A 27464-nucleotide genomic window follows, 5' to 3' on the forward strand; every position below is an offset into this window, starting at 1 on the left:
TGTGTGTTGTGTTTTAGGAACTCCAAATGTTCAATCAGAACAAGAGCAAGGTTACAAAAAGATTATTCCTTGTTGAATATGGCAGAAAGAGAAGGCCTTTAGTTGTCAAGTCTCCCTTTCAGCCGGTAGTCCTTGAGTGACCAACAGTGGAAGGTGTTTTTTCAGGACTTTTGCTGCTTTGCACAGTGTGTGCTGGCTGTGAGGGTCTCTGCCCTCCCAGGAACTCAGTCTCATTTCCATTTGGATTGCCCCACACCCTATGACTTTCTGCTGTTTTTCACAGTCCTTGTCTCTGCAGTTTCAGTAGTGCCAAGAAGAAGAGTCCTCATATCACTGAGCTGCTTTATGAGGCAGTGAAACAGGCCACGGCTCAGATTCTGCCAGAGCTCTGTGGGTGAAATGGCTCTGCTCTGAAAATCCACCTGTTTCTTAGATCTTAAAGCATTTCCTGCCAGGGAGCTGTCTCTCCTTCTGGAGTGGGTCACCTCCCTTCAGCCCTGCCTTGAGGTGATCTCTCTGGAAACGTTTTGGGTGTTTAATTAATTCTTTCTATGGATTAGATCTGTCTGTGTTGATCCCTTAGGATCTAACTCTGTTAGGGATGTAAGGTTGTGATTCCCTTTACAGGAACATTGGGAACAACTCTCTCATTTCTCAACCTAAAATGTGCATTTTGAAAAATAATTGGTAGTAACTGCTGCTGCTCTCTATTTGAAAAACCAGGGGTTTGTTTTGTTTTGGGTGGGTTTTTTTTCATTATTTCGAAAAACAGCTTAAGAATTTTTGTTTTGATCCACAATATCAGCAAACCTGTTTGAATATATGTTGTCTCTGCTGTTGGGATTCAAACACTGGAAGCCAAGAACTCTTGGCAAAGGGTGCACGTGGAAAATTATTTGGACATAAATTTGCCTGATTTTTTTTATTTTACTACATTTCCTAGATATGTTAACACTTTTTTTTTTTTTCTATTGCTTATATATTTTCATGGGATTTTTTCTGCATTAAAAAAATCGGTAAAGACACAAATGCCAGGAAAATTTTAATAAAAATGAACCAAAGTCTGGAGCATTGGGAGACTGTCAGGTTTTTTGCACAGGGCCAATCCATCCATGCACAATGATGATGTCCAGCCTGCCAAACCTGCCAGTTTTATAGAATTTGAATATGGAAGTAAGGCAGAAAATGCCAGAGGTTTCCCAAACACTAACTTTAGAAGAGCACTGAAACCTCTAAACCACTGTTGCTAGCTTACAATCACTGAAATGTTGGCATTTAAACATCATTTTGTCAGCCTTTTACACCTTTTACACCTTTTACACCTTTTACACCTCTCAGTAAAGATGTAGTGGCCATGAGAAACTTAAGTAAAGCTAATATTAAGCATAAAGCCTAATCCTCCTAACTTGTATATCTAAAACATAATGAAATCTAAAATACAGTCAGTGAATAATGGCCTTAATTTCTTTTGATTTAGACATTAATGTCTTGAAAATGATAAAACTGAATATTCAGAGTATATCTTAGTAATTTTATTAGTAAGTGTATACCCACTTTTAATGTAGGGGTTTTAAATTTTCGTTCACATTTTTGTTGTCACTGTTTGTTGTTGTTTGGGATTTTTTTGGTTTGAATTGGCTTTTGGCAGGGGGAAAAGGTAGTGGCTGTAAGAAGTGAATAAGCATTTAGCATTTACTTCTCTAGAACAGTTCTTTCACAGGTGCTTTGCTGTGGTGTAGTGTGTCATCTTTTTCTGTTAATTCTTTATTGAAAATATTTTTTGTAAAAGTATAGGTTATAATAACCCCATCATGCATGTCAGATCTAGTGCTGTAGTAGCACAGAATTCTGGTAATGATGCTTGGAAATGTATTATTTCTATGAATATTTTCTTTTTAAATATTAATATTTAATATTTATATAATATATAAAATATATTAAATATTTTATTATTATTTGTATGAAGAAACATTCTTTTCTTCATTTGTTCATACAGTCACAGGAGAGTTTTGGGTTTGACAATAAATTAATGTAGTGGTTGTAGCTTCTCCAGGGTTTTCAGGAAAGGGCAATTACTTCTTGCTGAAAGCTGGGATTTGCATAGAATATTTATTAATTTGCATAGAATGTATAAAAAATATTTATGCATTTGCATAGAATATTTATGCTGTTTTTTAATGTTGCTTTGACAGAAAGAGTAGGCGTTTAATCCTCGCTCTTTAGATTTTTGTTATTTTTAATGAGGCTGGGTGATGGATCTCAGCACTATTAAACCTGTGTGGTGTGAAGCTCTGCAGATGAGAGCTTTGGAGCCAGTCTGACCTGCAGACCCTGGTGGGGCCACTGCAGGGATGAATATGGAAAAAGGGATACAGCAGTTTTATTGGACTTGTGTTGTTGTAGGAATGAGGGAAGGGTTGGAGGGATGCCCTCACTAATCCTCCACACAAACTTCTGCCTCTCTGCTCCCAACACTCTTGGAGTTTTCACTATTTCAGAAGAGTGGTTGAACAGGCTCAACTCCCATTTCACATGGGAATGCTGTTTAATCACTTTGTGATCACTTGGGACTTGGATCTCCTGAACTGGTTTAGAAATCCCAGTGGGAATTTCTACACTTTTGCACCACATTCATTGTGGTCACTGCATTGGATTTGATCAGAAGAAATTTGTTTTATGCTTGTAGTGGATGAGTTAGTGGTAGTAAGGTTCTGTCTGTTCTGAATGTGTTCTGCTTCTTTTTTATTCCTTGTCTTCTGAGTGCTGTTTTCAGTGTTTTAGAGGACAGGTAGTATAAACATAATGGGAATAAAATTTGTTTTCTGGTTTTCTTTAGCTGCAAAGGCACCAGCTGCAGCAATGGGCCTGAAACTAAAGCAGCAGCTGCACACCATGGGCAGGATGACACGAGGCAGTGCCTTACCCACCCTTAAACTGGCTGTTGGTGTCTGTGGCTGGTGTCCTTTTTACATTTTATTTGTTTAAAAGCTGTCTCACTGCTCACTGGGGCATACATCCTGGGCTCTAGAGAACCCTGAATTTTATAGACACTAGCACTGTTGTGATGCAGGAAGGGTGACAAGGAAACTGCAGGAGACGTGCAAAGTATGAGAGTTGTAAAAGGTGCAGGAAAATAGGGTGTAATTGTTTTAAGGTGTTGAAAGTATGTGACTGGCAGAGTTAAACACAAATGAAATATTTCATAATTGCATGGTTGATTTCTGCTGATGATTGGTGATCTTTGTCTCTAGCTTGGTATTTCCAATTGATTTTGTGGGCTTTTTACACTGAATGTGACAGAATTCACGAGTGGCTAAAAGGAATCCAAAAGAATGTGTGATGTAGTGTGCTGGAAACTGAACTCATTTTGGAGTGGAGTTGCTTAAGAATAATTATAAATAAACGGTCGTTAGAAGTAGATTTCATCTGAAGGACAATATATCCTTAAGGGATGGGGATGCAAGTTCTGCTCTTGTTTTGTAGAGTTCTGTTGAATAGAGTCCTGCAGCAGCCACCACTCCATACCTTGTCTTCTTTGGCAAAAGGTGCTGAAGAAATAGCTGCTTTGTACCTTTGCAAAGGATAGAGAGGGTGTCTGTGAGAAAATCTGAAAAGTCACTACCTGCCAGTGATGGTGATTAAAAAATACCACAGTGGGCTTCAAGTGCACTTGAGAAATTATTGGTCTCTTATGGATTAGATGAAAAGGAGGAATCTGTGCTGTGATCAGCTTTTCACAGTGTTTCAGACCTTGCAACAGATGAGAGTAACTAAGCTGTAAGAAAAAAGTGGCTGCAGAAGGACATGGGCACAGCTGTGGAAAAACAGATTCTTAAAAGGTGTATTGTTGGAGACTTGAGATAAGTAACAAAACTTTGGATTTTTAAATGCTATTCCCTCTGTTCTGTGGTGCCCTCACAGATTATTCCTGTTTGCTTATCAAAAGGCCACTCCTTTTTGTAACTGATTTTATCACTCTGTGCTCTTTGTGGCTGAGAGTTTTCAGTGGAAGGTTTCATCTGCTTTAGAAAAGGATTTTGGGAGTTCCTATCCTGCTGTATGGCTCTGCCATACTTTTTGCTCTCCTGGATTAGGGAAAAAGATCTTCAAACCTGTTATGTGTTTGTTTAAAGAACTGTGGATTTTTTTCTGAATTATTAATTTAAAAGTCTTGACATGATTTAGCAAAAGGCTTTTGACTATGTATTTCATTGAAGTGACTCAGTTTCTTTCTTTATAAACTTGAGGAAGCTAGTTTGTGAAACATTGACTAGAAACTTTCATCAGTTTTTGCTGTTTGTCTGGAAATGTTTTTATCAAGGTTATGTTGGTTGAGATTTGCTAGTTTTGCCTGAAAAGGCAGGTGAAAATATTTAAGTTGTTGTCCTATTTGCATGCTATTAGTTCACTGGTGCCAGTGCCAGGGAGATTTTCATAATTTACCAACCAAACAACTTGCATCAAAGTGGAAGGTAAGAAATTGTGGTCTTATGATTACTTTGCATCATGGGCTGACAAATGACGTGGGCTTTTGATACGAAAGTTTGAAACCAGCTTGTTCACTTAACGAAGTTGCTCAAATTACCAGGCACATGACTTTATTCCCCCCTCTTTGTTATCCCTCTGGTAGGTGCACAGTGACTCTTACACCCCCAGCTTTTTCCCCACCTTGCTGCAATTGCTAATAGCTCATCTGTTTTCCCTGAACACCTCCTGCCCCCTCTTAGACCTCCAGGGGCATTTGCTGCAGTGAGACACCGATGTCAGAAGGCCAGGTGGGAATGGTGGAGGACAGTGCTGCCCTGGGATTTGCAATGGCAGTGGCTGTTGCCTGTTGGTGTGGTCTGGAATGCTGTGTCATTTGGGGAGTTCGTGTGCTCTCACTAATCCACTTGCTCTCTCTTAGCTCTCCTGATCCTATAATGTGCTTTCTGCGGTGGTACTCTGTGTTGTATATGTCTTTGGAAATGCAAGAATCTTACCACCTCCCCTTTTGAGCCCTGACTTTGGAACAGAGACGTGCAGTTCCTGTGTAAAGAAAGCTGCCTTCAGTCTGCAACGTTTTAGACACGTTCAGGTTATGTGATAGTTCACATAACCCAAGCTGTGCTGAGAGACAGGTATTAGTGTCAGGGTTGTGTGGAGCTGTAACCTGATTGTCTGAGCAAATCCACTCAGAGGTTTTGCTCTGCAAAGTGACCTGCAGTAACCTGTGAGGTGCAGGTTGCTGTGAGCACGCCAAGCTGGCTGCCTTTGGCAAGAAGTGGATGTGAAGCCTATTACCCAGAGAAATCTGGAGAAGGGTGGAGGATTGCATCTTTCCTATCTTGCTGTGCCTTGTCCTTTTGCAGTTTTTTTGCTATTGATTGTTCTGTTTCTCTTTCCAGTGTTTGACTACAGCTACAGGGACTACATCCTGTCCTGGTATGGGCAGCTGAGCAGGGATGAGGGCCAGCTGTACCAGCTGCTCTCAGAAGACTTTTGGGACATTGCCAGGCAGCTGCGCCAGAGGCTGAGTCACATCGATGTGGTTAAAGTCGTCTGCAACGACGTGGTGAAAGCTTTACTCTCCCACTTCTGTGACCTTAAAGGAGCCAACGCCAGGTAAAAACAAAACTGTGTTTCAGGGCAGTTCTCTGCTTCTCTCCTTACTCAGAGATGTGCTACATCAAAGCGATGAAGACTGTGTATAATGCTTTTGTAGGAAACAGATAAAATGCTTCAGGCTTATTACCATTTTCAGAGATGAAGCAGGCATTAGGACATCTGTGAGGAGACATTTGGACTCCTTTTTCTAAGAATTTGGATTCACTACTCTTTTCAGTGTAACCCATGGATCCTTTGTCACAGGAGGAGATGGGATGTGCAGTTTCTGCAAAGTGCTGTGACCACGCAAGGGAAAGAGGAGCCACTGTCAGTGCAGTCAACAGACATGAAGATAGCTATTTGCACCTTTCCCAGAATAGCACCAGGAGTAATTCACTCACTTTTCCATTTCTTCTAACCCTGGGAGGCAAAGCCTTGTGATTTCTGTAGGTGGCCTCTCCTGCAGTAACAAGATTTTTCTAATGGAAGAATTGTTGGCCATATTTTCTTTCTCTGCTTAAGTTATCTTGCTAATTTAATGAATTTCCTCTTTGGCAAGGATCTCTTTGAAAGATCCTTGAAAAAGCCAGCTTTCCCCTGGGCACTAGAGTTCCACCCAAATTATAATTGCAAAAGGGATCTCTCAGCCTATGCAGTTCTCACATCTGAATGCACAATTTCCCAAATTGCACGTGGAATTTGGTCTTGTGTCTGCACTTACCTGCATTTTGGTTATTCTGATTGGAATATGCTTTGGTCATTCAGATTTAGACTACATTTTATTCTCTGAAGTTGCTTTTGCCTGCAGTTAGATCCATGTATTTTTGACACCCTTTCAAACAAAAAAGAGCAATTTTGCTTTGTCAGTGTTTGCTTTGTCTGTTGCCATTGAAGATTCTTTCTTTTTGCATTAGAATACATGGTTAATGTATTTCTGGTAGATTCTAGCTAATTTTTTATGTAAGCTAATGGGTAGAAAAAGAAAAGACACTAAAGAGTGGTTACATTCAAGAAAACAAGAAATTAAGGTGTATGTGCTTTGCAGTAGATCTTGCAGTGGGTCCAGGTAATACTTTCTTTTAGTTCTGCAGTAAGAGAAATTTCTTGGTCAGATAAAACTCCTAAGTGTGCTCTTTGATTTTTAAGTATCATGTTTGCACTTGTCCTTTATCAGAATAAAGTGCTTGCTTTGGGGAAGAATTTGATTTGAACAGTTGAAAGAATGAGGAAGTTGAATTTTTTGTTGTTGTTTGGTTTTGCTTTTTGGGTTTTTTTTTTTTTTATCTGAATGTTTTTCTGTTTGAAGCTGGGGATGTAGTATTATTAAGTATTGCAGGATTATTAAGTATTGCTAATGCTGATTGTTGGTGAGGTTTCTTATCTGCTGAGAATTATGACCACTTCATCAGGTCTTTGTTGGACTGTTATTTCCACTATGTAGAACTAAAATAAATTATTTTGGTTATTTTCTCATTAACTTTTGCACTTGGAAGTAGTAAATGCTCCTTAACTCTGGATAAAACAGGCTCATTGATATAGGAATGAGGAAAGTCCTGTCAAGAGTTAGTGTAATGGCAGGTTTGGAAAAAAACAACCAACCCAACAGCTCTAAATGAGCAATTTATAGAGGCTGGAACTGGACTCAGTGACTTTTTTGCAGACTGCAGACCCCAGGTGGCCAAAGGGATATTCCAGACTGTGTGCTGTCATGTTCAGTATATAAACCAGGCAAAAAGCTCTCTGGGAAATGCTGCTTGGGAACTGGCTGGGCATCACCAGTTTTATATATTCTAATTCTATTATTATTATGATTATTAATTTCCCATCCATTTCTGTTCTAATAAACTCTTTGTGTCTCAAGTCATAGGATGGCTTGGGTTGGAAGAGACCTTAAAGATCACCTAGTGCCAAACCCCTGCTGTGGGAAAGGACACTGTCATTAGAGCAGATTGCTCAGTGCCCATCCAGCCTGGCCTTGAGTGGTTCCAGAAATGAGGCATCCACCATTAATTTGGGAAACCTGGTGCCTCACCACCATCACTGCAAGAATTTCTTCATATCATCTAATCTAAACCTTTCTCTTCCAGTCTGAAGCCACTGCCCCTTGTCCTGTCACTACAGGCTCTTGTGAAAGATCACTCTTTACCTCTCTTTTTGGCTCCCTTCAGGTACCTGAAGGTTGCAATTAGGTCACCCCAAAGTCAGGAATTTTACTTTTTTTCCTTGTTCTCTCCCTCATCCCCCTGTGGGAGGGTGAAGGAATGAGTGAAAATCTGTGTGATGTACAGCTGTCTACTGGGTTCAATCACAGTTGAATTGTATAGTTTAAACACACAAAAAACCCATCTTCCTAAGGTCTTCTTGATCTGCTTTGCTTTCTGTTAATGCTTTAAAGACAGTGATAAATGTAAATTGACCTTCACATTTCCCTCTGTATCTCATAGTGAATCCAGTTAGTTTTGAGTGATAGATGCAGTGGAGCAGAGGCTGTAATTAGAGAGAGGTAGTTTTCCTGTTGTGGTACCTCTTGGAGTGCTCCATCATTTCTGCCCCTGAGTTTATACTGCAGCATGGTGGCAAAGGGCATTTTGTCTATTGTGGAGCAGCTTGTGAAGTTTTAAATGCCTCTGATGCTGTCTCTGGAGGGAGTGGCACCTGCTCCACTTTGTCTCAGTTTTCCTATATGATAACAGGTAATCCACTAGCACAGCACAAAGGGATCATCATGCCCAGGAGGACAGAAGTCTTGTTTTTTTAGAGTGAGGTTTATGTTGGATGAACAAATTTCTTTACTTTTCTGCTTTCACTGACCAACTGCAATCTGTGATTAACCAGGATGTTAACAGGCTGAGATCCTTCAGAGTGAGGAAGGGTGCTACAGTCCTTTTTTTAGTTCCTGCTTTCCCTCTGGCTTATCTTAACCATCTCAAAGATCCATTTAGTAATAAAGAGCTCGAGGTCAATGGCCAGCAGAGGCCAGAAATGAAGAAAGGTGCTGGGTGCTCTTTGTCTACCCTCAAAGCATTGATCAAGGCCTGATTGGACTTTGAGGGACTTTGAGCAACCTGGTCCAGTGGAAGGTGTCCCTGCCCATGGCATGGGACTGCAACTAGGTGACCTTAAGCCTCTCCCAACCCAAACTATTCTATGATTTGGATAAAGGCCACTTTCATGGTGGCTGGTTGGAGGCAGGCCACTGGGAGAAAGGGATGTTGTAGTGTTAGGTGTGTTTCCCATTTCTTTATTTTATCCCCTGGCTTTCTATAACTGTCTTTCCTTCCACACACATCTACTGAGTGAAATAAGGGCAGAGACACTTCTGGCCATGGGCAGAGCTGTCTGGAGGCAAGACAGCTCCCAAAGTTTTCATCTTATATATGCCACTGGGGTGTACTTTGAGGTTCAGTTTGGGTTTCAGAGGAAACTGTCACTTTTCAGCGAGAAAATCTGTGGCATTTTGAATAATTTAGATAGGAAACTGTTTAATTTCTAGTATTAGCTGGGTGTATAGAGATGGAATATGATAATTTCCTGTGTCCTGCGGTAGGTAGTTTATGAATTTGAGATATGGAGGAAAAGTCAGACCTGGATTTATTTCTAGAAGCTACTGCTGTTTTCCCATATGTGCAGGATCAGGAGCACATTTATAACTGGATTAGCCAGGAGCATCCTGCAAGGGTGAGGAGGTCAGTATTCAGCCATTCATGTTTCATAGCACCTTTTATCCTTCATAGCTTCTTCAAGAGTCTTTCCTTGGTTACTTTAACTAGAATAGAGGCAAGCTGAATACTGGCAATTCCATTTGATGTGCCCAAGGATGGACTGTAAGTGAGCAGGGTGGTGTACAGTGGTGGAAATGCTCCTGTTGGTGTGTGAGTGGAGTGTTGTCTGTGCGCTTTTTGGGGGCTGGAATGATCTGCTCCCAGGAATGTAGCCTCTCTCTGGCAGCATGATGTGTTTGTTAAAAGCTAAAAGCAGCAGTTCCTCTGGATAAACTCCTCAGTGAGTACTGGAAGGACTTCAGCAAGATGCAGACAAATAGTGTCCTTCTGTGAAGCTGTCCACATGAAAGGAAGGAGTTCCCTTGCCCTTTCTTTGGGCTAAGAATAACTGCTCTGTTATTTTACAGAGCTATTTTTTAGTTTACAGAGCTATTTTTTAGTTTACAGAGCTATTTTTACGTTTACAGAACTATTGACACCGGATAAATAAACCCCTATTTTTTTGCTGGGTGCAGCATAGGCCAAATAAGATTTGCCTGCATTAGATGAGTGGGTATCATGGTTTAACCTCAGTTACCAATGGCCCCACACAAACCACTCCCTCCCTGCCTCACCAGCAGGCTCAGAGATCTGGAAAAGTAAGTGCAGGATAACTTGTTAACTTGTGGGTTGAGATCAGGACAGTTTAGTGGGTAAAGCAAAAGCTGCACACAGAGGAATATAACTAACCCACTGGCTGCTTCCCATGGGCAGGCAGTGTCCAGGCATCTCCAGGAGCCCATCCCATGTGACAGTGACCTGGGGAGACAGACACCATCACTGCAAACCTCCTCCTTGCCCCAGTTTATCTGTGAGCATGGTGCTGCCACATGCAGTGTGCCATTGCTCAGCTGGAGTCACCTGTCCCAGCTCTCTCCTTCCAGCTCCTTGTGCACCCCCAGCACCTGGAGCACTTTTCTCCTCCCCAAGGAGCAGAAAAGGGCCTTGATGCTGTCCAGCAATAACTAAACTTCTCTGTATTATCAGCCTGTGTTCAGCACAAATCCAAAATATTGCTCCATACCAGCCTTTGGGAGGAAAATGACCCCAGGAAAAAGCAGCAGAGTAGGCACGTGGGATGGAAGACAGGTAATCCTTGTGTCTTGAACCTCCTGACAAGCAGTGCTTTTTGAACAAACACCACAAAGAAGAGGTCAACTGACATAGGGTTTTTTTTTTTTAATTATTATTATTATTTTAATATTTTAAATTTAATTTTCCCTCTATCTTTTGTTTTCGAGTGTTCTCTGTCTTTAACCTACAGCTAGAGCAGTTTGACCTCAGAGACAGAGGAAGACTTGGTCTCTGCAAACAGGAATGTGTTGTATTGCAGTTGTCTGCTCCACACCATCTGCTGGGCTTTGCTGAAGTGTTCTGATGTGTGTTTGTGCCCAGACTTGCAGCAGCAGTTACGACTTGGCAAAATGAGTCTTGGGGTTTGCAGCCTGCCACCAATGCTGATTGAGAGCCTTTAGTTAAGGGCTCAGTGCTCTTGGAAAGTGTTGTGGGAAATAGCTGCTTCAGGATCAGTATGGTGAGCTGTTTGGGGGTCAAAGTTTGCATCAAACGTGTTTTGATAATCTTCTTTTGTGTGTTTGTGTTTTACAGAGAGGGTGAGGAGAGAAAATAACTTAATTCTCTTGGCCCAGGTGAATACCTTGGCGTGTACAGGGAATATAACTTCATTTTTTTGTGATTACAGTGTGTACTGTGGTAAGATAGTAAAAATTAAAAGTGATGCCACCACAAACTGATCAAGAGCTGATACAAAGGGAGTTTTCACACTTGAGATTTAACTTGGTTAATTCTATGGATGCATCCAAATTGTCTGGATGTCAGCTAAACACCTCTCACAAGTCTTGTTTTTCTTATAGAATTCCATTTACCAGAAACCAGAAACGCAAAGAGCTGGTTATCACAGCCAGGAAAGGTGTGTCCAGGGGATTAGGATGAAGCTGCAGAGATCTGTTGCAGTGGGAGCAGCTGTGTATGAAAATGGGGAGACCAGATTACTCATGAAAAACCAAGGCCTGAGTTTGTGGGTAGCACTAGGTGAAAAGCTGACCCTTTATTTTCCATCTTCAGTGTGAGAAGTTTGGGTTTGCTGTGAATGACACCATAAGAAGCATCAGCACATCCTGGGCTGTGACCTCTGCCTCTGTTACTAATGTGACAGGTCAAAAGCTTTTTCCTGAAGGAGCTAACTGTGGAATAATTGACAGGATTTATGCCCCATAAACATTAGCTGAAAATTATTTATAAAACTTGCTGATTTGCCTTGATAAAATAGCAGCTGTGGGAATTTTGGGTTTGGCTTTGTTCAGTGTTCCTGTTTTTTTATGTGCTTTCTGGGGTTTATGCGATTTGTTGTTTCATTTGTTTGGGTTTTTTTTTTTAAAGCAGATACTTTTTTTCTAATATATTTCTTCTACTGGCTTGTAAAGGTCTAAATTTTTGTTTCTTTTATGTCTTAGAAATAAGAGACCAAGCAATTTTGACTTTGCTGCTTTGTCCAGAAGCTCACAGCTCTGAGGGTGATGTAGGTGAGGGGATGTAGTCTGCTTGTGGTTCTGGTGGCTCTCAGAGCTGGTGTGATGAAAATGCCTGGTGGGTGTTGAAGATACTGATGTCACTTATTTAGAGTTGCACTTCAGCTCACAATTGTACTGATTGTGACTGAAATAGAGCTCTGCAAGGCTGTCTCTTGGAAGACTAAATAAAGACTTACCAGGGCTGAGGGAAAGGCTGAAGGAATTGTCTGTCTGTCTGTCTATCTATCTATCTATCTATCTATCTATCTATCTATCTATCTATCTATCTATCTCTTAAATAATTTCCTGTAGAGGAATTGTTAATTTTTTACAGACCTCTTGGGGTTTGTTTTTTTTTTTTATGGTGTTTGTATTTTGTTGGTTTGTTGTTTTTTTCTTTTTTGTTGGTTGTGGTGGTGTTTTTTTGGTTGTGGGTGGATTTTTTTGTGGGTATAGGGTTTTTTTAGGGTTTTTTTGCTGTTTTTGCGGGGGCATGTGGGGTTTTTTTGTTAGATTTTTTTTAGAGGGGAAGGTGTGTGTAAAGTTGCTTACTGCCTGACTTCAAAGCAAACTGACTTACGTTTGTCAAAGATGCTTTGGGTCAGGTGCCAAACATCAAATCTTAATGCTCCCAAATCTTTATAATACAGACAGTTACCAGATGATCCTTGTCAAAAATACAGATATCTAGAGTAGATTCTCAGGACAAAAAGGGTTTCCAAGAGGTCACTGTGTTGGGAAGCTCAGGTGTCCAGTGCTATGGAATGGCCATAGGTCCTGCATTCCTGAGAAATGGGGTATTGCTGTTAAAAGGTGTTGAGACTGGCTCAGAGTTGGCCCATACTTACAGTATGGGAAGGAAATGATGATATTTCTCTAACTCTGGTGATGTGTTAGCTGCTCTTCAGGAAAGCTGCAGCAGCTCTGGTCGCCAGCTCTCCTCTGTGCAGTGCTGGCTGAGCTGTGGGCTGGCAGCAGCAGGCTCAAGTCTGACCCTGATGGCACTCAGTGGGATCCACAGGCAGAAAATGCACCAAGGGGCCTCCAGCAGAGGGGATTTACAGCAGGGGTCTGGTTCTTCCAAAGAAAAGTGCAGTTTGGAGCAGACCTGGTACAGGGGAATTCATTCACTTGGGCGGCTCCTGTCTCTGGATCTGTGTTTGTACTCTGCTGCCTCATCTCCCAGCGCTTTGAGGGGCAACTAAGGGAAATCTGTTTGCTTTCTGACACTATAAAAAGTATTGGTGTGAAAAATTCAGAGGAGGCTTTTCATAAAATGACAGCAAAGGAATTTGGGCAAGACTTTGCAGCTCAGGGGAGAGGGAAGATGGACATGATCTGTGAGAATGCTGTACAGAGCATATCTGTCTACTGATTTAAATCACTGAAGTCACCTGCATCTTGACTGATGGCTATTGTCACTATTCCTCAGTCTTAATTGTTCAAGAAGACACAAATGAATTAAGTTGCCATTGCCATTATTTGAATATTGTCTAAAGGAGATTAATTGGGCCTGGTTTAGCAAGCTTGTATCAGGTCTGTTTTGGAAGTGTTTGCTAGAATGCCACATTTCTATTAGTTCACTGCACACAGTTGTGCTCAGAATTTATGCCTAATTGACTGGGCTTTTAGAGCTCTGTCTAAAAATATCTGTACACAGTTTTTGTTCAGTTTTCTGTGATTACTAAGGGACTGTTTGTTTGGAAAATCCAACCACACAGTGCTAATAATACATGTTCAGAATTAGACAGGAAAAGAAATAATATCTATGTTACTGTTTGGGTTATTTAATACTGCTTAGTATCTATTGGCACTGGGGAGATGTAGAAGAGCTCTGCTTTGTGTGGGTTGCACTTAAGTTTCTGTTTTTCCTCTTGGTCTCTGCAAAATGAGCAGTGCCCCACTCTCACAGAATTGAGGATCTAGGTTTTCTATCAAGCCCTAAGAACATTCCTGATCAGGACATCTTGGCTCCTGCTCCACGGCAGTGAACAGACATGGTTTGGTAGCTGGGCAGGGTGTTAATACCTCTGTGATTGTGCACTGCTCTCTTGTTTCATGTGCACAGTGAAGGGGGAGCCTGGGTTACAAGGGCTGCTGTTTGCTGCCCAGAGGTTTTGTTGACACACAGCATTTTCCAGCCGGCTCATCAATGGTCATATTGAGACAAAATAGAACTGGAATGCTTCCTGTGTACATGCAAAGGAGGATGTAAACCAGTATGTTTTGCCTTGACTGTTTTATCACTGTCATATTGATTTATTCTGTAGCTGTTAAGCTTCTCCCCAAGCTTCCTCTGCTGCTTTCAGTCTTCCTTTTATTTCTCTTCCCCAACAGTGATGAGTGCTGCAGGATTTGACAGAACTGTTAACAAGGCTTGTTTGGAGCTGAATTTCCTGAAGACTTTGTTTCTCTATGATTTTTGTCAATATCTTCCCTTTTGCTTTTTAGATCACGTGTAGATATAGTTTGGCTAAGAAAGCCTATTCTAGAGTGTCACATCTTCTTAGGTAATGGAGATAACTGCAGGAAAAAGGCAGGTTTTTGTGAACAGCCTGTAAGCTGGAGAGGCAACTCTGCTGTCCTCTTGCATTCCTTGCATTGCAGGCAGGGAGACATTAGACAAATTAGAAGGGTAAGAACCAAATATTTGCCTGTGTGCTTGTTTATTCTGTTCCATTTCCCATTTGTGTTCTCCTGACTGCAAAGTCCTGGCATAGGTCCAGCTCAGCAGCGTTGTGTGTGTTGACTCTGGAGTGGGAATAAATTTTTACAGCAGGGAGACAGACTTCTCTTGCATGTGTGGTTCCATAGGTGCAGTTCATGCTCCAGGGTGTTTGCAGCCCCAAACACACTGGCATTCCTCAGGACACTTGGACATAGATACTGAAGACAAAGAAGCCCAATCTCAGTTCAGTAAAATTTTCTGTGAATTGTGGCTCTGGTTTATGCTTTGCACACGCTACAAAAATATATCTTGGTCTAATCACTGTGCAAGATGTCCCAGAGATAAGGTGCCCATAAAGATGGGGTTTGTTCACAGGCCAAAATTTGCTTTTAGTTCTAACTCTGTATCGTGGTTGTTAATACGTGGGAACAATTTCTAGTGACAATTCCTATACTTGCACTGGTGAGGCTGTGTCTTGAATCCTGGGTTTAGTTTTGGACCCTTCACTGCAAGAAAAGCGTGGAAGTGCTGGAGCATGTGCAGAGGAAGGCTGGGGAAGGGTGTGGAGGACAAGCCTTCAGGAGGGGTTGAGGGAGCTGGGGTTCACCCTGGAGAAGAGGAAATGGCTCAAGCTGTGCCAGGGGAGGTTTACATTATTAGGAAAAATTCCTTCACTGAAAGGATGGTCAAGCATTGGAACAGGTTGTCCAGGGAAGTGGTGAAATTACTGTCCTGGGAAGTGTCAGAAATCCATGTAGGTGTGACACTTAAGGACGTAGTTTAGGTGGACCTGGTGATCTAAAAGGGCTTTTTTTTCAACCTTCACTACTCTGTGTTCACTGTGAGTCACCCTGGTTGCCAGCATTTTGCATATGCTTTGGCTGTGTTTCTCAGTGGCTGGCTCTGGGTGCACCAACCTGTCTGGAAGACTTTACTTCCATAATTAGAGGTGGCTGTAGGTAAATGACCCAGACTTTCTGTCAGGAATCTGCCTGGGACATGTCTGGGTTGGGATAAAGAATGAATGCATTTAAGGGAAAACATGACAGGGGATGTTTGATGTAGTGTAGAGGAGCCTGCAGGAGATGTCTGGGGTATGCAAGAGGAGTAGAAATGCACTGAGGAAAAGAGCTGTTTATTCAGCTGCCACTGAGAAAAGATCCTAGCAGAACAAGACAAACAGCTCAGTCAGCTGCACCACCTGGACTGGTTGACAATGAAGATTACGTGTCATCTTCATTAACCACTGCTCCTCAGAAAAGAGTGTTTATATCCAAGATGTTCCAAGGGACTTGCTTTGAAATTCATCCTACCTATAACAATTGAAACACCTTTCATGATCTGTGTTTGCAAACAAAACATTTAATTTGTGATGGAGTTAAAGGTGTTGGTCAGATCAAACCCTAATGTTAACTTGACATTTGTTTTTCTGAAAATTAATTGTAAAACTAATTTTAGTCTCCTTAAGACAAATTATTGCATTGCTAGAATGAAATCAGAGTTATTGCTGCTATTCCAAGATATTTTCTTCCTACTGAACTGACTAGCAAATATTAGTTATTGTCCAATACTGCCTGTCACTATTGTGTGTGCAGTGATGTCTAACTGAAAACATTGGGTTTGGCTTTATGCAGTTCTTGGTCACTTTTGCCACCTCAGAGGGCTTAGAGGAGCTCTGTGAGTGACAGGTGACCAAGGAACCTAACCAGGATGGCAGCCTCCAGCCCTGGGGGGACAGCAGGGGTCATGGCAAATGGGAGGAGGCCCTGGTGTGAGACATGGCAGATAGAAGCCTCTGTAGCACCTCAGAGCCCTCTGATGGCCAGCCTTGGCTGCCCTTGTGGATGGCTGTGGTGCCAGGGGACACTGTGTCTGTCTGGAGCCCCTGCCTTGGTCACCTTCTTGTTAAAATGGAGTGGAGCACCTCAGGCGTGTGGCCAGAAAAGAGCTGCTGGGGTGCCTTGTCTCTGCTCCTACAGCTGGTTTTGTGTAAAGAAAAGGTTCAGTTGTCACCTACACCAAGAAGTTTGGTCAAACACGTTCTGAAAAGTCCAGAAAACCACTGGCAGCTGCAAGGAGACAAACTAGACAGCTCTGGGCACAGGATCAAGGAAAGGGAGTCCTGCTCCCTGTGTTTTTCAGAGCTGCCATCCAAAAACTTGTTTGTGAGGAGTCTGCAAACAGCTCAGAGCGTGCACCATGGGCTTACTCACCCAGCAGCACTTTGCTGTGTGTGTTCAGCACAGCACCCACCCAGTGCTCAGGTGGGTTTTATTTTTAAAACATTTATTTATTTTTAAACATTTTATCAATTCACTGAGGACCATAGACGGCTTCTGATACAAGTGGTGTGTAAATCCTCTCTCTTTTTATTTTTCTCCCTCTAGGCAGGAAGATCCACCCAGACCTTTTTTGCTGCACTCATGCTTGAGGAGCCCTGATGAAGAAGTAAGATTTCTGCAAAAATGTTCCCAAGTTCTGGTGTATTGTCTCCTCCCCTCCAAGGATGTCCAGTCTGTCAGCTTGCGCATAGTCCTTGCAGAAATACTTGCAACAAAAGGTAGATCAAAGACAACAGATGGTTAACTATTTGCACATGTACAATATTAGCAGTTACAAAGTTTATATTGTATGAATCTTGATGCTCTGCTTTTACATTCTGCAATTTAATTTCTGTGGTAAGCCAGTAAGACACTATATTCACAAAATCAAGCATATAGTTGATTAACTGCTGGGATTTGATGCCAGGCTGTTTATCACATTGCAGGAGAAAACACAAATTGTCCTTTCTCATGCTCTATCTTTTCGTAGAGGAATACTTTTGCAGCTTTCCTTTATTTATAGTGATATTTATAAATAGACATTATTTATAGTGATTATAGGAATAATTCTGGCCTTTAATGTTTCATTCAGCTGAATAAACACGTCCTTAAATCTGTGGATCCTATAACTGAATCGTTATGTTATATTATATTTATTCATTATTTTACACTTTGATTTATCCAGTGAATTTTTCTAAACTGAAGGCTTTCTATTTTGCTTCTATCAGCTACACTTTATAAATACATTTTTTATGTCACTGTCAAATTCAGAAATGATGAAGTCCCAAGTATATTATACAATTCACTTTACTTTCATTTATACTGGCTATAATGTCACAGCCTTCAGAGCACACAGCACAAAGAACAAAAAACACTTGGAATTTTCCAAATAGAGCTCAGCTTTGTCAATGTACATCAATTTCTGTAACAGAATAACCAGTTTTATCAAGAAGGTATATTGATATCAAATGCAATCTCAAATGTACCGTGCAGTCCAGAAAATTAGGGTTGGATTTTTTTGATGTTTATAAACTCGGATATTTATTTTTTGCCTTTTATCTGCAGTTTTTTCATTTGCAAGACAGCAGTTATTATTCAACATAAGGATTTTGTTTTAAAATCTCTTTCCTCTGCAGTGCTGAAACCCGTGGTGGAGCTGCTCAGTGATCCAGACTACATCAACAGAATGCTCCTCAGCCAGCTGGAGTACAGAGAGCAGCTGAATGAGCATCAGAAGAAAGACTACACATATGCTCCTTCTTATGAGGAGTTCATCAAACTCATCAACAGCAGCTCTGATGTGGAGTTCCTGAAACAACTGAGGTATTTAGTGTTTCACTGTGCCTCATTCAAAACTGAACGTGCTTCTTTTCCAGCTAAGACTTGAATTGATTGGGATTTTTCTTTTTAGATTTGATTTTAGATTTCCTTTTGGTTGGGTGAAGCAGAGATAGTAAGGATGATAAGCTACAAAATTTGTTAGATCTCCAATGTAATCAGCATTTCAGCTCAGTGGCAGTAAGTGCATAAAAATTCTGCTTAGTAGAATACTGGAGATGATTACACTGCTAAAAGGGATAAATGCTTGAAATGTATGAAAGGCATACTGAGCTCTTCTTTGCAGCTTGCCTCTGTGGAATTAGATGAAATAGGTTGAATTTCTGTTAGTGTGGATGGTTTTCTCCTCATTATCTTTAGAAATTTATCTTTATAAATTTATCTTTATAAATTTATCTTTATAAATTGGGGGTCTGGTGACTGTGAGTTCTAGTGACCCTAGAGACTCTGAGCATTCAGAACATTACTGTGAATTCTGTGGCATGGAAAAGAAGGGAGTCCCAGCACATTTTAACACTGGATGAGAAGTTTTCCTGGCCTACTGCAGGAAAGGTGTTTCCCAATTCATTCACAGTGTTACTGAACTCTGCAGAGTTTGTTAAAAACAGAAAAAAAACCATCACTGAGCTCCTACGTATCCTGAGTTAGTTTGATGTTCCTGTTTTCTAATGCAAATGCCACCTGCTCACTTTCACACTAATTCCACTCCCTGTCTCATCTCTTTTTCCTTGTAGCTTTCCTTTTAATATGAGATGCTGCCTGCATCTTAAGCTGCTTGCCCAGGAATCAGTTGTTTATGCTTATCTTACCTCCACAGCTCCTTCTCCTCTGATTTCTGTGACAGGAGAAGGAACAACTGACTGGGAAGCAGGAAACAGAGATGCTGCTGTTGCAGAACCTCCCTAGATGTCCTGGAGTTGGTTTTGTTGAGCAGAGCAAAGCTTTGGAGGAGCCCTGAAACCCTTTCTGGAGTGTTTGTCCTAAGCTCTTACCAGAGGTGGTAGTTTCTCCTCTCCCCAACTCTCCTTTATTGCTGCTGCAGGACAGCTTCTTCCCTTCTCAGGTGGCTGCAGCTACGTCTGAAATACACATTGATCACATCTGGGGAATTCTGTGTCATCTCCTGTGCCCCTGAACTTGTGTCAGGCTGATCAGGCCAGGAGATGGTTTACTGGCATGGAGTGTGCAGGCTGCATAAATAACATCATGCTTTCTCCTGTTCCTCTCTTTGATTCTGAAACCACTTGCATTTCTGGTGTAGGAAAATGCATTTAGGTGATGGTGAAATGATTCTGTTGCTTGGCTACTTATTGTTCATCTGCTGTAAAATTTGCTCTTTACTCTGGGACAGCGTGCCTTTGCTGAGAGCAGAAATTAGTCTCTATTAGACTCTGCCTAAAACCTAATTGACATGGTTATTAGCATAATCACACTAATGGATCTGTTTGTTTCAAAAGAAACCCAACTCTTTATGTTGTTGTTGTTGTTGTTCAAGCACATTAATGCTCAATGTGTTCTTTTTTTAGCTGATAGGTCACTTTAAATTGCATTCTTTAATAGCAGAGAGCAGATCTGCTTTATGCAATAATGTGGTTTTGGCTGCACCTAGTTTTTTCCTTTCTAGTCCATGAAGTCCAGCTGCCATCATCTTGAAATGTGTTCCTCTACACACTACAAAACGTTCATCAGTCTGAGCTGATCAGTATTTTAGTGGAATATATCTGAGAAAATTTATCTCCTTTTTGAAGAGAAAATAGTATTTGATTTTGGAGGCAGTGTTTTTCTTTCCTCTGTTTGTACAGAGCCAGTCTCTGGGATGGTGGTTAAAGAGCATTTCCTGTGGGAAAAGGCATTCTCATTCTCTTTGCACTGTGGGAGCACCCAGAGATGGGCCAGCCTGTAGCCTGCTCAAATCTGTGGAGTCTATTTGGCAAAATTTCATGGTTAACCAGTGAAAGCTTGCAGATTTGCATCAACAAACCCAAACAGTGCTCCCTATATGGATTGGGAAGGAAAAAAACAAAAAAAACCCAAAAAAACCAAAACAAAACAAAAACAACAACAACAAAAACCCCCAAAAAACCCAAAAACAAACCAAAAAAACCCCAACAACAAACCAAAAAGGGTGGTACTTAGCTGTAATTCACAACAGTGAACCACAGGGCAAATCTATAAAGAAGGAATTAAAGAGGAGGAAACAAATAAACTGTTGTGCACTTATCACTGAGGAGCACAGTGAGAGCCTGTTGGAGTGATGGGAGTGGGGAAAATGCTTCCACATAAATTACTGGCATGCTTTACTGAAACAGAGTTTCCCAGTTAGATGTTATTCTGGGTAATTATGCTCATCAAGAATTCCTTTTCTTGGTCTTCTTTGGAAATAATTTTTCTGTTCTCAGCCAGTGCATGGGATTCCTGAACTCTGAGCCTCCTCCTGTTACTGGTAATGTTCCCACAGAACACCTTGGGAAAGAACACATTCAAGCAGGAGCAAGTTTTGGTGTAGGCTTACCTTGGAGGGACATGTATCCTGAGGCACTGCAGTTGCTGGGAGCTCATTATTTTGTGTTAAACATCCCTGTCGTTCTTACCTTTGCAGATTGATTATTATCTATTTCTTAAAATAACGATAAAATGCCTGCAGATTGATTGCTATCTATTTCATAAAAATACCTGCAGATTGATTGTTATCTATTTCATATCATAAAATACCTGCAGATTGATTGTTATCTATTTCATAAACTAAAGATAAAATACCTGCAGATTGATTGTTATCTATTTCATAAGATAAAGATTAAAGACCTGCAGATTGATTATCTATTTCATAAAATAAAATACCTGCAGATTGATTGTTATCTATTTCGTAAAAATACCTGTAGATTGATTGTTATCTATTTCATAACATAAAATACCTGTAGATTGATTGTTATCTATTTCATAAAAATACCTGTAGATTGATTGTTATCTATTTCATAACATAAAATACCTGTAGATTGATTGTTATCTATTTCATAAACTAAAGATAAAATACCTGCAGATTGATTATTATCTATTTCATAAGATAAAGATAAAATACCTGCAGATTTATTGTTATCTATTTCATATGATAACGATAAAAGACCTGCAGATTGATTGTTATCTATTTCATAAAATAAAGGTAAAGTACCTGCAGATTGATTATTATCTATTTCATAAAATGAAGGTAAAATACCTGCAGATTGATTATTTTCTGTTTCATAAGATAAAGATAAAATGCCTGCAGATTGATAGATTGATTGTTATCTATTTCATAAGATAACGATAAAATACCTGCAGATTGATTATCTATTTCATAAAATAAAATAGCTGCAGATTGATTATTATCTATTTCATAAAATGAAGGTAAAATACCTGCAGATTGATTATTTTCTGTTTCATAAGATAAAGATAAAATACCTGCAGATTGATTATTATTTATTTCATAAAATAAAGATAAAATACCTGCAGATTGATTGTTATCTATTTCATAAGATAAAGATAAAATAGGACTCCTGGGTGCTCCTTGGTGGAGGCACAGCACATCCAGGGTGAAGGCTGATAAGCTACAGCTCTTAAGAAGAAATACTGTATTGATTTTCTGCATTGCTTTTATGGATTTTTTTTCTTGGAATGCATTTAAATGATACAGTAACTACAGGTTAATTTTGGAGAACTTTCATGGTTTGTTTGTATCTATGTGAACATCTAACATTTAGTCACTTAATCTCTTGGAACATAATTTAAATTTTGTAAGGAAACTGGAGGAGCAGATATTTTCATAAAAAGGAATTTGCTGAGTTCTGGGGAGCTGTTTTGGTGTTTTGTTTTTTTTTTAATTTGTTTTTCTGTCATACCTTTACCATTTGAAGGGTTGAATTAGTTGGAAGGAATGGGGTGAGAAAAACAAATCAGCAAAGCTTTCACAGAAAGCTTTTGTATGGTTATACACAAATGTCCTTCAAACTCACTCCTTCTAATGTTTCATTTCTTTGATGCTTGTCATGAAGGGAGGCACACTTTTATTCCTGTATTATTGAGTTTTCACAAAGACTGTTGTCCCTATGTCTTTCAAGAAGAAAAAGTTAAACAGTGAAATTTCACCTTCTTTTCCCCTCAGACAGAAGTTATCAGGGATTAACTGGAATTCTGCTACAAATAAGGTAGAAAAGATGAATTCTTTCACATCAGATGTGAAATGTGTACTTTGTCTGTCAGAAGAACACTGAAGATAAAAGACACACTGAGTTAAAAACATAGCTGAGGACAAAGAGTGGTAAGGAAATGAGCTGATGGATAGTTTTTTATTCTGCTCTCAGCATCAGGATTGTATTTATTCTGGTATTTATTATTCCAGCAGCAAAAAGTCACAACACAATTCACAGTAAGAAAACCCATTACTATTGGCCCTATATCATCTTTTATCTAAGAAATGAGAGAAGTGCATGAATAGAACAGAGAACAGGGGAGAAGGAAGTAATGTGGGTGTGAGCTATGAAGGGTCCAGCTCATCAAACTCAGTCACTTCTTCGAAGTTAAATTAATACATCACATTTAAAAAGTCCTTAGGTGTTTACTCACAAACAGCACGGATTATCTTGCAGCTAGAATATTTGGAGCAGAGTTACAGGAAGAGAAAAGTCATGGTCTGGCAGTGTGGCAAGGGTGTTGCTGTGCTGCAGTGTCTTACAGCACTGCCATGGAGTGCTGCAGTGGGAACAGGATAAACTGTGCCTCTGAGCATGTGAGTCCAACTTCTCCCATACTAATGTCACACAAAGAATAGGGAAAAAGGTTTAAAGTGTGAGTATTGGCAATAAAAACATGTGAAAACGAGAATGTGAACAAATGGGAGTAAATCTGGAAGGGGAAAAGTGACAAGATAAGTGGGAGCTGCCTTCTGTGTGCAGTTGGTTGTCTGTACCTTGTTTGATAAATCCATGATTTCCCAGTTAGCCTACAGCACCTGAAGGGGCTGAATGAGTGTCATTGTGATTTGTTAAAAAAATATGGATATTGATCTAATACCAATATCCACCTCTGACAGACAAAGAGTCTCTAACAGTTTGGAGTTACAAAGTGTGTGTTTATTACGATGGGACAGCTCCCAAATACACACCACAATTTACAGATGATCCCAGGGTCTTTTTATGTCCAAAAGTGTTGAATACCCAAAACACAAATGCATATTCATAACTCTGCTCCATCCCATTCCCCCTTCGGATGGTAATTAGGCAAAAAGCAATTAAGCATGTGTAGTTTGTTCTTTGAAATGGGTCAGTGGTCCTTCTTATGGGGTGGGGTCTCAAAATGATGAAGTAAGATGGGTCTTCCTCACTTTGACTTTTTAACCTTTTAGTGTTGGTGACACCTGGATCCTGTTTTCTCAAGACTATCTGATTTATGATCACATTGTGTTCTTGGAGTCTATTGATTAAGTTGACAGGTCTCCTGATTTATCAGTTCCTTAAATCTGGCTTATGTTAACAAAGGGAAGTTTACCTCAACAATGTCTAGTTAGCAATGGGAATTCTCCTTCAGCAATATCTAGTTTAACTAAAGTCCTTAATTCTTCAAAATGTAAAGGGAAGTCTATGTCAGCAATATCTAGTTTAACTAAAGTCCTTAATTCTTCAAAATTAATATCTCAATTGCACTGCATGTACAGATCACAGAGTACATCAAAAGTCTAGGTGAGCTGCCCTGAGTGATTTGGGAAGTCTTTGTCTGGATGGGGAGTTATCTGAGGGTCTCCTGTGCACCAAACCACTGCCCTTACCATGGGGCTGTTCTTCCTCTGAGGGGCTGGTCCAGGGCTGTGCTGCCAGGCAGAAACACTCAAAATACAGCCGTGGCAGAAGGAAGCAGTGCTACAAAGATTCTACAAAAATTACAGGTTTTTCAAACAGATTTTCAGGTTTCAATTTGATAATTGAAAAAAAAAAAATCTGGAAATGTTGTAAGTGTGTGCTGTGTATATAAAACTGCATATACAAAGAGCCAGAGACAATAAAAATCCCAAAAGAGTTACAGGAGGCAAGAGAAAGGGGGGGAATTGAGTGATGCTGGTGAAAAAAAGTTTACATGAAAGAAGGGAAATATGTTTTAAGGATCTTAAACATAAGGATCTTCATGTCTTAAATGGAGAATAAGTAGTCACTGAAATAGCAGTGACTTTCAGGAGGCCTCAGCTTGCATCTGAGAGTTAATTTGATAGATAGAGAGTTAATTTGATAGATAGTGCATTCACTGGAGTACTTGCCTTCTTCTCAGTATTAATGGCTACCAGAGTAAGTGCATTGAAAGGAATTTGAGTGTTATGACCAGAGCTTTGACATTTATGGGAGCCTTAACTGGCAGTCATTTTCTTTGCTGAGTACGTAGTATTTGCTAGTTACAAAATCAGTTTTACTTGAAATTTACTTAAATTGCTGGCTGCATTAACTGTCTGCTATTGTGTAGTATAGTTTTAGGTGATAAGCATGTTTTAATTATTCCTGGAGTGTAGTACTTTGACACTTTACAAATTTGAGTCTGATTTGTTTCTCCTACAAATGTATATATGCTCCATGTATGCATTGAATGGAAGAACCTTACAGACATCTCTTTTCTTTAAAACTGACCTACCACCCTGGTTTCCTCCAGAAAACTTGTATTTAATGTTCAGAGTGTGACTTTATGTTGTGTTTATTGAATATTACCTGTCTGTGCAGTGCCATCAGTTGAGAGAAGAGAGCAGTGTTATTGTTAGTTGAATGTTTCCTTTTGGTTTCAAGGTCATTTGTTTTCCCTGCTTCATGTGCACAGTGCTTCTTAGGTTGCAGGTATTCTTTGAGATTAATCTCTTTCCAGGTGAGGAGGAAGTAGTATTTTGATTTTTGTTAATTCTTAAGTGTGCTATATGAAGAACACATTGTAAAAAATTAATTCTATGTTTTTCTTCTTCTCCTCCCTCTCTTCACCCTTATTCCCTGCTGTTTTTAAAATCAGGTATCAAATTGTAGTGGAAATAGTTCAGGCAACCACGATCAGCAACATTCCCCAAGTGAAGAGGCAGAAAGGTAAGATCCCATTTTTAACTCCCATGTGCTGTTTTCATTTTGGAAAGCTCTTTGAACTCCTGCCATACATATGCAATCAGTGTGGGGTTTTTTTTTAACACAGATTTTAGGGATGCTGTGTCTTTACTATTTTGGTTGTGTTTCATTTGTCTGAACCCTCCAGCAGCTCCCATGGTTATACCCCACCCTGTCCTCATCTGAGCTGATGGATCATGAGGAAGGTTATATCAATATCCATGATACATTCATTTTCAGAACTTGCTGCAGCTGGGATTTCTGACATGACAATTTCATGTGCTGAGAATCATGTTTCCACTTTCTTTTCCATGCAGTCTGTTCTTCAGACTCTCAGCTGGTTCTCATTTTAAAACACAGAAGAAGGAATGATAGTGCATAATTTGTCAGTCAGACTTGATTTTGACTCTCCAATGTATTATGGTTTGAGTTGCAATAATGAGTGCTCCTAAGTCTTTCTGCAATGATTTGGCAATGGGTGCCTTTTTACATTACAGTTGTATTCATATTTCTTACATATATTCTTTTTATGGTTCTCAAAATATGTAAAAACTGAGATATATCTGCAGGAGGTGATCTTAATGGTGAAATTGCAGACCAAATCATTGCTTAGGCAGATATATTTCAGTTGTATCTGTGTATAATAAAAAGGCAGCAGACAGTAAAATTAATTTCTTTATAAATAAAAGATTTTACATTTTCATGTAATCTTTTTCCCTCTCTAGGTTAAAAATATCCTTTTCTAGTTCCTTGTATCAGAAAGGAAAACTTTTAAAAAATGAAAAATACAGAAACAAAAAATGAATTTGGTGTGGAGTGGGGAAATTTGAGGCAATCTGAAGAGTTTAAAGTCCATGAGTTTTGGAAGGTATAATGTTGTCAATGTGGATAAGGCTTTTTGTTGACACTCTTAAATAGAACTAAATGTCCATTCCAGGAGGAGATCTTGCTTGTGTCAAACCAAGGTAAAAGGAAATGTATGATTTGGTTTTTATTCAAGTGTACGTTATAGAAATTGATATTAATATTTTTTCAGATGAAAGGCAATTGAGTGGAAAGTCTGTCTCATAAGGTAAAATGAGAACAGGGAATTTAACTCGGAGAACATTATGAAAAATCAAATCTTGCTAAGCCTGTATTTCCATTTGTGCTGCATTTTGATTGGTTTTGATTGCAAATAATTGGTTTGGAGAATATTTTTACAGAGTTTAGGTTCCTACAATTAATTATATATTAATTAATTCTCTGTCTCACTTGAATTTATCTGTTTAAAATATCTACTGTTCTAAATTCTGAACAGATTTTTTTTTACAGTTGTCTGGCACTGCAGAACAGATACAAAAAATATTACAGAGCTGCTGGTATGTGGTAAAGTTGGTTCTGCATTTTCATGGGCTCTTGATTTCTACCTGTACCAAAAAAAAAACCCAGCCTAACAGAATTTTCTCTAGCTGGTGCACTGGAGTTTTGTATTAGGATATGGCCCTTTATTTTTGGTTTATTCCTATGGTAACCTTGTATATAATTTAAGGATTGAGTACCACTGCTGACTGTCAGCCATTGGGACCATTGGGTCTAACTTTTTTTTTGTTAAATAGCCACTGGTTATGCACATTGTCTGAGGAAGGGGATATTTTTTTTGTTTGACACATGTGAAACAGTAATGCAGAACAGAGGCATGCAAATACAAGCTTTTTAGAGTTCAAACAAATTCAGGGCAGATTTTTTTCATTTCAGTTGTTTCACTCAGGTTTTTATCTACCAAAAATTTTCAGGCTTTATTTATGTACAATAAACTGCTAAGAGGGCTATCAGAACTGTAGAGGGGTAAAATCTAGTTCTGAAGGCTGTTTTGTGCCTTATTTTTCCTAAAGGAGGTGGAGGCATTTTACCTGATGTGGTAATGAATCTAATATGTTCCTGATTTTTAAAAAGACAAGGTTTGAGGAAAAACTGTGGGGCCCTTCTTAAACAAAAGCCAACAAAAAACCCTCAGCACAACTCACTGCTAACATAAAGATTGTTGAAACCTTGTAGAAGGGACTTTACTGAGCATCATGTTCTGACGTTTCCTTTTCTGGATGCTACAGCATAATGCTATTTAATGGGGAATTTAATGGGGAATAACTGAATGTAAGCTCTATGCATGATCAAAGTGTGTGTGCACA

The 27464-nt window shown here is 39.7% G+C and overlaps 1 protein-coding gene across 1 annotated transcript in view; it reads left to right on the forward strand.

Annotated features, from left to right (window-relative positions):
• The window catches only part of SNX25 (sorting nexin 25), an 87053-nt gene that overhangs the window by 17583 nt on the left and 42006 nt on the right, over positions 1-27464 (forward strand). The window contains exons 3-6 of the mRNA XM_066316892.1: positions 5388-5604; positions 16934-17106; positions 18004-18190; positions 25211-25281. Of these exons, the coding sequence (XP_066172989.1) occupies positions 5388-5604; positions 16934-17106; positions 18004-18190; positions 25211-25281 (648 nt within the window). The remainder of the gene's footprint in view (positions 1-5387; positions 5605-16933; positions 17107-18003; positions 18191-25210; positions 25282-27464) is intronic.

Source organism: Sylvia atricapilla, chromosome 4 (genome assembly GCF_009819655.1).
Source record: "Sylvia atricapilla isolate bSylAtr1 chromosome 4, bSylAtr1.pri, whole genome shotgun sequence".
Classification (NCBI taxonomy): Eukaryota; Metazoa; Chordata; class Aves; order Passeriformes; family Sylviidae; genus Sylvia; species Sylvia atricapilla.